The sequence below is a fragment of the Pan paniscus genome, chromosome 2, assembly GCF_029289425.2.
Source record: "Pan paniscus chromosome 2, NHGRI_mPanPan1-v2.0_pri, whole genome shotgun sequence".
NCBI lineage: Eukaryota > Metazoa > Chordata > Mammalia > Primates > Hominidae > Pan > Pan paniscus.
Genome location: NC_085926.1, coordinates 129220654 through 129233556, shown reverse-complemented (window position 1 = coordinate 129233556; position 12903 = coordinate 129220654). Strand labels below are relative to the sequence as shown.

Sequence of the window (12903 nt, the reverse complement as noted above, 5' to 3'; positions counted from 1 at the left end):
CAACTGAGTGTAATGTGTGATCCTGGCTTGTATCCTGAATCAGAAAAACAATTGCTATAATGGGTATTATTGGGATAATCAATGAAATCTGAATATGGATTTGTATGTTAAATAATAGTATGTACTGATGTGAAATTTCCTGAATTCAATCATCATACTATGGTTATATTAAGAGAATGTTCTTGTTTTTAGAAGCTACTCATTTAAATATTTAGGGTTGAAGAATCATGAAGCATGGAATCTATTCTCAAACAGATCAGTAATAATAATAATTTATAAGTGTATATGTATATATATTATATAGATAGATATAAAGAAAAATTACAAAAATGTGACAAAGTGTTAACAACTGGTAAATCTAGATGAAGTCTATACTGGTAAATACAGAAGTGAACATCTTGTTCAGTCACGGCCCCTTCCCAGAGTGGCCCACATGCAATGTCTGATTGACTTGGGGTTACAAAGGCCCTCTTGTCCCAACTCAGCACAGTTCTGCAGGGCCATCTAGCCCCAGAACTCCCAATGGGGTTGGCAGAGGCCTCTAATGACCCATGTCACAGCTTGACTTCTCCCTGACCAGTCTGCTTCCTTCCTCCTCCTTTCTACAGGTGTTGGTCTCCAGAAGATTCCCTCACAAACCTCCTCCTACACATTAATCTCCATCTCTGAGTATGCTTCCTGGGAATCCAGCTGTGGCAATTAATATGACCATTTTATAGATAAAGAAACTGAATCTTAGAAAATCACTTGTCAAAGGTTAGACAGCCATTTATTAGTGAAGCCAAGACTCAGACACCAAATCTGCTGACCTCCAGCTTCTCCTCCTTTTTCTTTACCTCTCCAAATTACATCCCTCTGTGAAGGCCAAGGTGAAGGCTAAGTCCCTGCTTCTCCCAGAGGTCTCCCAACTTCCCCTTTCTGACCTTAGAGCTCTCATCATCTATTTGGCTCATGGCCATGCTCCTATTTGGGGACTTTTCTTAATTATCACCTCATATTACATAACCATTATGTTGTCACTTAACGTTTTGCATTTGAAGTTTTGTGTTTTCTCTACATTATAATCTCTATGGAGACAAATGTCATTAACTATTCTTCTTGGCATCCCAATAGTTGCCATCCATATGCTGAGCATGCAGTATATCACAGTGCAGAGAAAGAACAGCAAGATTTCCTCTCTCTGGCTGGCTTCTAAGTCTTTGAAACTGAGAAAACACAACATGCTCAAAAGATACACAGATTTGCAGCCTTGATTTCCTTTTTGCCTTTTCTGGAATGGCATAAGGATTCACAATATAAAATATAAGAGGATGGCAGGTTATTCCACTAGAGGAGCAATACCATCCATGGGGGAGTAACCCAAACTGCAGTAGCCCACATTAAAAAGGTGAGCCAGAAAGTACTTGGTCAATTACAGCCAAGCAATAAGGAGAAAAAAAACAACACACTAGGAATAAAATCATTAGAATGCATCTTGGCCAATTAATTTAGCAAAATATTTTCATTTTAATTATTTAAAACATTTCATAATATGCTAGGAAATGGGGTATTGTGTACTTTGCAAAAGTAATGAAGTCTTAGATCAAAAATCTGACACCACATTGTTAACTTTTACGGGTAAAATAAGCAAACCACTTTTCTTCTCTTTAAAGACTATCAACTGGGAAATTAGCAACACCTTCTATATCATCTCCTCCAAGCAAGGAGAGGTGGAGGTAGTTTCCCTCTACAGAGGGAAAAATTAATCCATACTCCCTCACTTTCAATTTCTGGGAATCAGTTCTTGCCATGGTAATTATGTTATTATAAGACCACTCTCAAAAGAAGACATTTATGCAGCCAAAAAACACACGAAAAAATGCTCATCATCACTGGCCATCAGAGAAATGCAAATCAAAACCACAATGAGATACCATCTCACACCAGGTAGAATGGCAATCATTAAAAAGTCAGGAAACAACAGGTGCTGGAGAGGATGTGGAGAAATAGGAATACTTTTACACTGTTGGTGGGACTGTAAACTAGTTCAACCATTGTGGAAGTCAGTGTGGCGATTCCTCAGGGATCTAGAACTAGAAATACCATTTGACCCAGCCATCCCATTACTGGGTATATACCCAAAGGACTATAAATCATGCTGCTATAAAGACACATGCACACGTATGTTTATTGCGGCATTATTCACAATAGCAAAGACTTGGAACCCACCCAAATGTCCAACAATGATAGACTGGATTAAGAAAATGTGGCACATATACACCATGGAATACTATGCAGCCATAAAAAATGATGAGTTCATGTCCTTTGTAGGGACATGGATGAAACTGGAAATCATCATTCTCAGTAAACTATCGCAAGAACAAAAAACCAAACACCGCATATTCTCACTCATAGGTGGGAATTGAACAATGAGATCACATGGACACAGGAAGGGGAATATCACACTCTGGGGACTGTGGTGAGGTGGGGGGAGGGGGGAAGGATAGCACTGGGAGATATACCTAATGCTAGATGACGAGTTAGTGGGTGCAGCGCACCAGCATGGCACATGTATACATATGTAACTAACCTGCACAATGTGCACATGTACCCTAAAACTTAAAGTATAAAAAAAAAAAAAAAGACCACTCTGGTACAGGTAGGGCTAGAAAACAATAAGTATATAAACATAGTAACTGCTTTAGGCTTGGAAATAATTTTCAGCATTTTTTTCTCCTTTGCTTTCAAACATTAGCATGGATGAGAATGTGCTGTGCTGCAAGAATACTATAAGTGCAAATCAACTGAAAAATAATTCTTGCCAAACTTCCCTAATTATTCGACCAGCACCAATACAGAAAGTGAATTTTAGAGAGAAGTTTCTAAGTTGGAACAGCTTAGTCCCAGGTATTTTGTCACAGCAGCACAAATGGACTAAGACAGTATCACATGACTGGGTCACACACTTGGTCAATATGCTTTAACACTGCACCTTCCTAGGGGGCAGGCAACATGCTACTTACTCCCTCATGCGTTTCATCTTGGTCCTGGCCATCGCACTGTTGAAAATTGGTGGTCCTGGGGACATGTCTTCAGCCATGGTGGTGATGGTCTTTGTGTCTGAAAATCAATGCACAGCCCTTATTGACTTCATCAGCAATCCTGCAACTTCAAGGCGATGTTCAAGGTCAATCAGAAAACAGAAGCTAATCCACCTTTGCCACATGGTAATGCTACATTAATTAGAGATGAATTCAATTATAACACGCACATTAAGAAGATTTATTCCAAATGACAAGATTATTTACAGTTTTAATATGCACAAGGCATTCCAGGAGAAAGCCTCTCTCACAAAGGATTGTTTAAACAAAACACCATTATTTAAAAGATGAGCTTTTTATCCTAGAAAACTCAGGGGGAAATGTATCTATAGAAAAGCAAGTGTTCCTGAGGACCCTTTGGCCATTCTCTGTCAGCAGGTGTGGATGTTTGACTAAGTGACTAGGAATTTTTCTAATAAGCTTAGTTTTCCTTTTATCTTAATCTTATACCTAAGCATTAGCTTTTTTTGCAATGGAAAGCAAAATGCTGACCAGAGGTCCTATCTGCAGCTTTAAACTTCAGCAGAATGGAGCAGAAGGCCAAAGTTGTGTTCAGAGGGTAAGAATTGGTAATGAAAGTTGAGGTGTAATGAAATCTGCTGAGAGAGCTACAGTTTTTAATGAAACATCCTGAAGGCTCTTATAAAACATGTTGAAACTGAGGGAAAGAAATATTCCATCAACTGAAACAACACTACTTTCCATTAAAAAGCTAAAACTGGGTTGGGTGCAGTGGCTCATGCCTGTAATCCCAGCATTTTGGAAGGCTGAGGTGGGCGGATCACCTGAGGTCACGAGTTTGGGACCAGCCTGGCCAACATGGTGAGACCTCGTCTCTACTAAAAATATAAAAATTAGCTGGGTGTGGTGGCACTTTCCTGTAATCCCAGCTACTCTGGAGGCTGAGACAGGAGAATCACTTGAACTTGGGAGGCGGAGGTTGCAATGAGCTCAGATCGCACCACGGCACTCCAGCCTGGGTGAAAGAACAAGGCTCTGTCTCAAAAAAAAAAAAAAAAAAAAAAAAAAAAAAGAAGCTAAAACTGGCCCATTAGCAAGAGCTCAGGGCAATCCATAGAGCTGAATTTACAATTTGGCCCTATGCTGCTCTTTCCTCCCTGGAACTGGGAGCAGAGTACTCCCTGTGCATTTCCTTAGATCTCTTATAAGGTGCTTCACATCCCATCAGTAAAAAACTGTCCACTCCAATGATCATTTATAAATTATATCCATGTAGTTGCTATGTCAGAGAGAAGAGACTCATGTTATGAAATTCCCATTCTTTTCTCAACATATCTCATATAACATGTGCCTGCTTGACTTAGGGACCAAGTAAAGAAGCAAGGTGGAGTCCCCATTTTACATATTAGTAAAACTTTTTCTTCTTCTTCTTCTTTTTGAGACAGAGTTTCGCTCTTGTTGCCCAGGCTGGAATGCAATGGCGTGATCTCGGCTCACCGCAACCTCTGCCTCCCGGGTTCAAGTGATTCTTCTGCCTCAGTCTCCTGAGTAGCTGGGATTACAGGCGTGCGCCACCATGCCTGGCTAATTTTGTATTTTTAGTAGAGACAGGTTATCTCCTGTTGGTCTCCTGTTGGTCAGGCTGGTCTTAAACTCCCGACCTCAGGTGATCCGCCCACCTCGGCCTCCCAAACTGCTGGAATTACAGGCGTGAGCCACCACACCTGACCTTTTTATTTTTTTGAGATGGAGTTTTGCTCTTGTTGCCCAGGCTGGAGTGCAATAGTGAGATCTCGGCTCACTGCACCCTCCACCTCCTGGGTTCAAGCAATTCTCCTGCCTCAGCCTCCCAGGTAGCTGGGATTACAGGCTCCCGCCACCATGCCCAGCTAATTTTTTTCTTTTTAGTAGATACGGGGTTTTGCCATGTTGGTCAGGCTAGTCTCGAACTCCTGACCTGAGGTGATCCGCCTGCCTCGGCCTCCCAAAGTGCTGGGATTACAGGCGTGAGCCACCCCGACCGGCTCTATTTTTAAAATTTTAAAAGTTAAATGCAAATTCTAATATGTCTCACATACATCCTCCTTTTGCACTACCTGTTGGGGCATGTATCCCACTTTGAACTTCCTGCTCCTATAGATGTAATTGAGATGAATATTCTCCAGCTTAATTCTGTGCCAAAGTCTCTGATCTTTCCTTGGACTAGATCCCTAGTTATGGAAATACTGGATTAACAGGGACAAACCTTGTAAAGGGCATAATACAAATTAACAATGTGTTGCTCATAGTACATTCACCAGTTATGCCTTCATGATAAAGACACAAGTACCAGCGACTGATTGCTCCCATTTCTCTCACTCCTGGAGATTGCCCCTTCCACACCTGGAGAGAAAATTTGCCTCGGCCCTCACTGCAACTGGACAGCAGCTTTCTGTCAGCTCCAACCTTCCCACTAGCTCTGGCCAGGACAGATACTTTTCCCCAGGAAGCTTGGGGAGTGGGCAAGAGGAAGGCATAGGGGTTTATTTCATATTCCTGTTGGTTGCTTTTTACAATAATCTTTCCTAGAACCTAAAAAGTTACTAAAACAACACCAACCATACCATGTCAAGTAACTCACATGCAAGCTCAAAAATCAGTTCCACCAAGAATAAAAATAAGGTGCTCCTTTCCCATCTTTTCCAGAGCTAGCAAGTTTTGAAGACTTATGCAAATAAAGGTCAAAGCAATTTCCAGGAGAGCTGCAGTTTATTTTAAGCTGGCTACAGTTCCCCTCAATAAGGCACTCAGTACTGCTAGGAAAGATGCTAAGCCTTAAGCCCAAGGGTAGAAAACAGGGCAAGTATAATTTCGAGTAACAGGGTTGGCAAAGCTTGGTGCTCAGAGCAATTCCTTTTTCAGCGTTTCTTATTGGCCAACTTTCTTTCCCTCTGCCTCCCATCTTCCAACATGAATAGTAGTTGCTTTATGTCAAAGAAAAGGGCAATTCATTTAACAATCATAATAAAAATAATTGGGGCAAGAACATAGATGTCATCCAATAGGTGACTGAATCCCAGAGTGTGTTTTAGACCACTGCTTCTCAAACTTTAATGTCATACAAATCATCCAGGGATCTTGTTAAAATGCAGATTCTTCTTTAGTAGGTTTGGGTAGGGCTTGGGATTCTGTGTTTCCATATGTTCCCAGGTGATACCAATGCTGCTGGTCCTGCAACCACACTTTGAGTAGTAAGGCTCTGGACAGGCCAGCTACATAATTTGTGGGGCCCAGTGCTAAATGACAACGCAGAAATCCTTGTTCAAGAAACAAGAGAAAAGCTGTTTTTTTGGGGGGTCTGTATTTGTCTGTGGACCTGTCATTGTGCTTTTTGTTGGGTATTTAATGTCATTCTCCCTCGGGAACTAGGGCAGATACTCTGCAGGGGAGTGTAGACACTTACAGGGACCTGGCAGTCTTACCTCACGGCAACCCTTCCTCACTATTACCTAGGATCCCATTGGGAATGGAAGATTGCAGTAGTTATGGGATGGGGATTAAGGGCTAGGTGGCAGAGGAACCTTCCCAGGTAGATGTCTTAAAGGCAAGACAGCACATGAGCAAGGCTTTAAGCCTTGAGCCTATGTTCCACTGTGTTATCAGCTTTCACTCATAAAACACAAATTCAAAGATAAAATTTTACGAAACCCCATGTGTGGGCTCCTTCCTGAACCTAGGGCTCTGTGTAACTGCACTGGTCTCACGTCCATGAAGCCCTGGTTCTAGAGCTCTGCTTTCTTAAAGCTCTGCTTTCTGAAAAATAGCTGAATCCTTAATCCCCATGTTAATTTTAAAAAACTACTTTTGGATGGAATGGGCAAGATGGCCGAATAGGAACAGCTCCAGTCGGCAGCTGCCAGTGAGATCAACACAGAAGGCGGGTGATTTCTCCATTTCCAACTGAGGTACCAAGCTCATCTCATTGGGACTGGTTAGACAATGGGTGCAGCCCACAGAGGGTGAGCTGAAGCAGGGTGGGGCGTCGCCTAGCCAAGGGAAGCCATGAGGGACTGTGCCATGAGGAATGGTGCACTCTGGCCCAGATACTATGCTTTTCCCATGGTCTTTGCAACCCACAGACCAGGAGATTCCCTCGGGTGCCTATGCCACCAGGGCCCTGGGTTTCAAGCACAAAACTGGGTGGCCATTTGAGCAGACACTGAGCTAGCTGCAGGAGTTGTTTTTCATACTCCAGTGGCACCTGGAATGCCAGCGAGACAAAATCGTTCACTCCCCTGGAAAGGGGGCTGAAGCCAGGGAGCCAAGTGGTCTAGCTCAGCGGATCCCACCCCCAGAGAGCCCAGAAAGCTAAGATCCGCCAGCTTGAAATTTGCACTGCCAGCACAGCAGTCTGAAGTCAACCTGGGATGCTCAAGCTTGGTGGGGGGAGGGGCATCTGCCATTACTGAGGCTTGAGTAGGTGGTTTTCCCCTCACAGTGTAAACAAAGCTGCTGGGAAGTTTGAACTGGGCAGAGCCCACCGCAGCTTGGCAAAGCCTCTGTAGTCAGACTGTCTCTCTAGATTCCTCCTCTCTGGGCAGGGCATCACCGAAAAAAAGGCAGCAGCCCCCGTCAGGGGATTAAAGATAAAACCCCAATCTCCCTGGGACAGAGCCAATGGGGGAAGGGGAGGCTGTGGCACAGCTTCAGCAGACTTAAATGTCCCTGCCTGCTGGCTCTGAAGAGAGCAGTGGATCTCCTAACACAGTGTTCGAGCTCTGCTAAGGGACAGACTGCCTCCTTAAGTGGGTCCCTGACCCCCATGCCTCCTGACTGGGAGACACCTCCCAGCAGGGGTTGACAGACAAATACAGGAGAGTTTGGGCTGGCATCTGGTGGGTGCCCTTCTGGGATGAAGCTTCGAGAGGAAGGAACAGGCAGCAATTGTTGCTGTTCTACAGCCTCCACTGGTGGTACTCAGGCAAACAGGGTCTGGAGTGGACCTCCAGCAAACTCCAGCAGACCTGCAGCAGAGGGGCCTGGCTGTTAGAAGGAAAGCTAACAAACAGAAAGGAATAGCATCGACATCAACAAAAAGGACATCCACTCAGAAACCCCATCTGAAGGTCACCATCAAAGACCAAAGGTAGATAAATCCATGAAGATGAGGAAAAACCAGCACAAAAAGACTGAAAATTTCAAAAATCAGAACGCCTCTTCCCCTCCAAAGGATCACAACTCCTCAACAGCAAGGGAACAAAATTGGAGGGAGAATGAGCTTGACAAATTGACAGAAGAAGGCTTCAGAAGGTGGGTAATAACAAACTCCTCTGAGCTAAAAAAGCATGTTCTAACCCAATGCAAGGAAGCTAAGAACGTTGATAAAAGGTTAGACGAATTGCTAACTAGAATAACCAGTTTAGAGAAGAACATAAATGACCTGATGGAGTTGAAAAACACAGCACGAGAACTTTGTGAAACATACACAAGTATCAATAGCTGAACTGATCAAGTGGAAGAAAGGATATCAGAGACTGACTATCAACTTAATGAAATAAAGCATGAAGACAAGATTAGAGAAAAGAGAATGAAAAGGAATGAATAAAGCCTCCGAGAAATATGGGACTCTGTGAAGAAACCAAACCTATGTTTGATTGGTGTACCTGAAAGTGATGGGGAGAATGGAACCAAGTTGGAAAACACATTTCAGGATATTATCCAGGAGAACTTCCCCAACCTAGCAAGACAGGCCAACTTTCAAATTCAGGAAATACAGAGAACACCACAAAGATACTCCTCGAGAAGAGCAACCCCGAGACACATAATCGTCAGATTCACCAAGGTTGAAATGAAGGAAAAAAGGTTAAGGGCAGCCAGAGAGAAAGGTCAGGTTACCCACAAAGGGAAGCCCATCAGACTAACAGTGGATCTCTCAGCAGAAACCCTACAAGCCAGAAGAGAGTGGGGGCCAATATTCAACATTCTTAAAGAAAAGAATTTTCAACCCAGAATGTCATATCCAGCTAAACTAAGCTTCATAAGCGAGGGAGAAATAAAATCCTTTACAGACAAACAAATGTTGAGCGATTTTATCGCCACCTGGCCTGCCTTACAAGAGCTCCTGAAGGAAGTACTAAACATGGAAGGGAACAACCAGTACCAGCCACTGCAAAAACATGCTAAATTGTAAAGACCATTTAAACTATGAAGAAACTGCATCAACTAATGAGCAAAATAAACAGCTAGCATCATAATGACAGGATCAAATTCACACATAACAATATTAATCTTAAATGTCAATGGGCTAAATGCCCCAATTAAAAGACATGGACTAGCAAATTGGATAGAGAGTCAAGACTCATCAGTATGCTGTATTCAGGAGACCCATCTCACATGCAGAGACACACATAGGCTCAAAATAAAGGGATGGAATAATATTTACCAAGCAAATGGAAAGCAAAAAAAAGCAGGTGTTGCAATTCTAGTCTCTGATAAAACAGACTTTAAACCAACAAAGATTAAAAGAGACAAAGAAGGACACGGCATAATGTTAAAGGGATCAATGCAACAAGAACAGCTAACTAACCTAAATGTATAAGCACCCAATACAGGAGCACCCAGATTCATAAAGCAAGCCCTCAGAGACCTACAAAGAGACTTAGACTCCCATACAATAATAGTGAGAGACTTTATTAGACAGATCAATGAGACAGAAAATTAACAAGGATATTCAGGACTTGAACTCAGATCTGGATCAGGCAGACCTAATAGACATCTACAGAACTCTCCACCCCAAATCAACAGAATATACATTCTTCTCAGCACCACATCGCACTTATTCTAAAATTGACCACATAATTGGAAGTAAAAACACTCCTTTAGCAAATGCAAAAGAATGGAAATCATAACAAACAGTTTCTCAGACCACAGTGCAATCAATTAGAACTGAGGATTAAGAAACTCACTCAAACCACACAACTACATGGAAACTGAACAAGCTGCTCCTGAATGACTACTGGGTAAATAACGAAATAGGCGGAAATAAATAAGTTCTTTGAAACTGATAAGAACAAAGACACAACGTACCAGAATCTCTGGGACACAGCTAAAGCAGTGTTTAGAGGGAAATTTATAGCACGAAATGCCCACAAGCAAAAGCAGGAAAAATCTCAAATTGACACCCTAACATCACAATTAAAGAACTAGAGAAGGAAGAGCAAACAAATTCAAAAGCTAGCAGAAGGCAAGAAATAACTAAGATCAGAGCAAAACTGAAGGAGTTAGAGACAGGAAAAACCCTTCAAAAAATCAATGAATCCAGGAGTTGGTTTACTGACAACAAAATAGATATACCGCTAGCCAGACTAATAAAGAAGAAAAGAGAGAAGAATCAAATAGACACAATAAAAAATGATAAAGGGGATATCACCACTGATTCCACAGAAATACAAACTACCATCAGAGAATATTCTAAACACCTCTATGCAAATAAACTAGAAAATCTAGAAGAAATGGATAAATTCCTGGACACATACACCCTCCCAAGTCTAAATCAGGAAGAAGTTAAATCCCTGAATAGACCAATAACACATTCTGAAATTGGGGCAGTAATTAACAGCCTACCAACCAAAAAAAGTCCAGGACCAGATGGATTCACAGCCAAATTCTACCAGAGGTACAAAGAAGAGCTGGTACCATTCCTTCTGAAAGTATTCCAAACAATAGAAAAAGAGGGATTCCTCCCTGACTTTTTATGAGGCCAGCATCATCCTGATACCAAAACCTGGTAGAGACACAACAAAAAAAAAGAAAATTTCAGGCCAATATCCCTGACAAACATCGATGCGAAAATCCTCAATAAAATACTGGCAAACTGAATCCAGCAGCACATCAAAAAGCTTATCCACTACAATCAAGTCAGCTTCATCCCTGTGATGCAAGGCTGGTTAAACTTAGGCAAATCAATAAAAGTAATCCATCACTTAAACAGAACCAATGACAAAAACCACATGATTATCTCAATAGACACAGAAAAGGCCTTTGACAAAATTCAACACCCCTTCATGCTAAAAACTCTCGATAAACTAAGTATTGATGGACCATATCTCAAAATAATAAGAGCTATTTATGACAAACCCACAGCCAGTATCATACTGAATGGGCAAAAGCTGGAAGCATTCCCTTTGAAAACTGGCACAAGACAAGAATGACTTCTCTCATCACTCCTATTCAACATAGTATTGGATGTACTGGCCAGGGCAATCAGGCAAGAGAAAGAAATACAGGGTATTCAAATAGGAAGAGAGGAAGTCAAATTGTCTCTGTTTGCAGATCACATGAGTCTATATTTAGAAAACCCCCTCGTCTCAGCCCAAAAACTACTTAAGCTGATGAGCAACTTCAGCAAAGTCTCAGGATACAAAATCAATGTGCAAAAATCTCAAGCATTCCTATATACCAATAACAGACAAACGGAGAACCAAATCATGAGTGAACTCCCATTCACAATTGCTTCAAAGAGAATAAAATACCTAGGAATCCAACTTTCAAGGGATGTGAAGGACCTCTTCAAGGAGAACTACAAACCACCGTTCAACAAAATAAAAGAGAACACAAACAAATGGAAAATCATTCCATGCTCATGGATAGGAAGAATCAATATTGTGAAAATGGCCATACTGCCCAAGGTAATTTATAGATTCAATGCCATTCCCATCAAGCTACCAATGACTTTCTTCACAGAATTGGAAAAAAACTACTTTAAAGTTCATATGGAACCAAAAAAGAGCCCACATTGCCAAGACAATCCTAAGCCAAAAGAACAAAGCTGGAGGCATCAGGCTACCTGACTTCAAACTATACTACAAGGCTACAGTAACCAAAACAGCATGGTACTGGTCCCAAAACAGAGATATAGATCAATGGAACAGAACAGAGCCCTCAGAAATAATACCACACATCTACAACCATCTGATCTTTGACAAACCTGACAAAAACAAGAAACGGGGAAAGGATTCCCTATTTAATAAATAGTGCTGGGAAAACTGGCTAGCCATATGCAGAAAGATGAAACTGGATCCCTTCCTTATACCTTATACAAAAATTAATTCAAGATGGGTTAAAGACTTAAATGTTAGACCTAAAACCATAAAAATCCTAGAAGAAAACCTAGGCATTACCATTCAGGACATAGGCATGGGCAAGGACTTCATGACTAAAACACCAAAAGCAATGGCAACAAAGCCAAAATTGACAAATGGGATCTAATTAAACTAAAGAGCTTCTGCACAGCAAAAGAAACTACCATCAGAATGAACAGGCAACCTACAGAATGGGAGAAAATTTTTACAATCTACTCATCTGACAAAGGGCTAATATCTAGAATCTACAAAGAACTTAAACAAATTTACAAGAAAAAATCAAACAACTCCATCAAAAAGTGGGCAAAGGATATGAACAGACACTTCTCAAAAGAAGACATTTATGCAGCCAACAGACACATGAAAAAATGCTCATCAACACTGGCCATCAGAGAAATGCAAATCAAAACCACAATGAGATACCATCTCATAGCAGTTAGAATGGCGATCATTAAAAAGTCAGGAAACAACAGGTGCTGGAGAGGATGTGGAGAAATAGGGACTTTTACACTGTTGGTGGGACTGTAAACTAGTTCAACCATTGTGGAAGGCAGTGTGGTGATTCCTCAAGGATCTAGAACTAGAAATACCATTTGACCCAGTGACCCCATTACTAGGTATACACCCAAAGGATTATAAATCATGCTGGTATAAAGACACATGCACATGTATGTTTATTGTGGCACTATTCACAATAACAAAGACTTGGAACCAACCCAAATGTCCATCAATGTTAGGCTGGA

At 41.6% G+C, this 12903-nt stretch overlaps 1 protein-coding gene across 42 annotated transcripts in view; it reads right to left on the bottom strand.

Moving 5' to 3' along the window:
• Positions 1–12903, bottom strand: part of NEK11 (NIMA related kinase 11) — a 328327-nt gene that overhangs the window by 78237 nt on the left and 237187 nt on the right. For 33 of the 42 annotated variants that reach the window (XM_024928044.4, XM_063602926.1, XM_063602922.1 and 30 more), the window contains one exon: positions 3003–3099. The exons of the other annotated variants lie outside the window; for them this stretch is intronic. In XM_024928044.4, coding sequence (XP_024783812.1) covers positions 3003–3099 — 97 coding nt within the window. The remainder of the gene's footprint in view (positions 1–3002; positions 3100–12903) is intronic. 42 annotated transcript variants of the gene reach the window in all.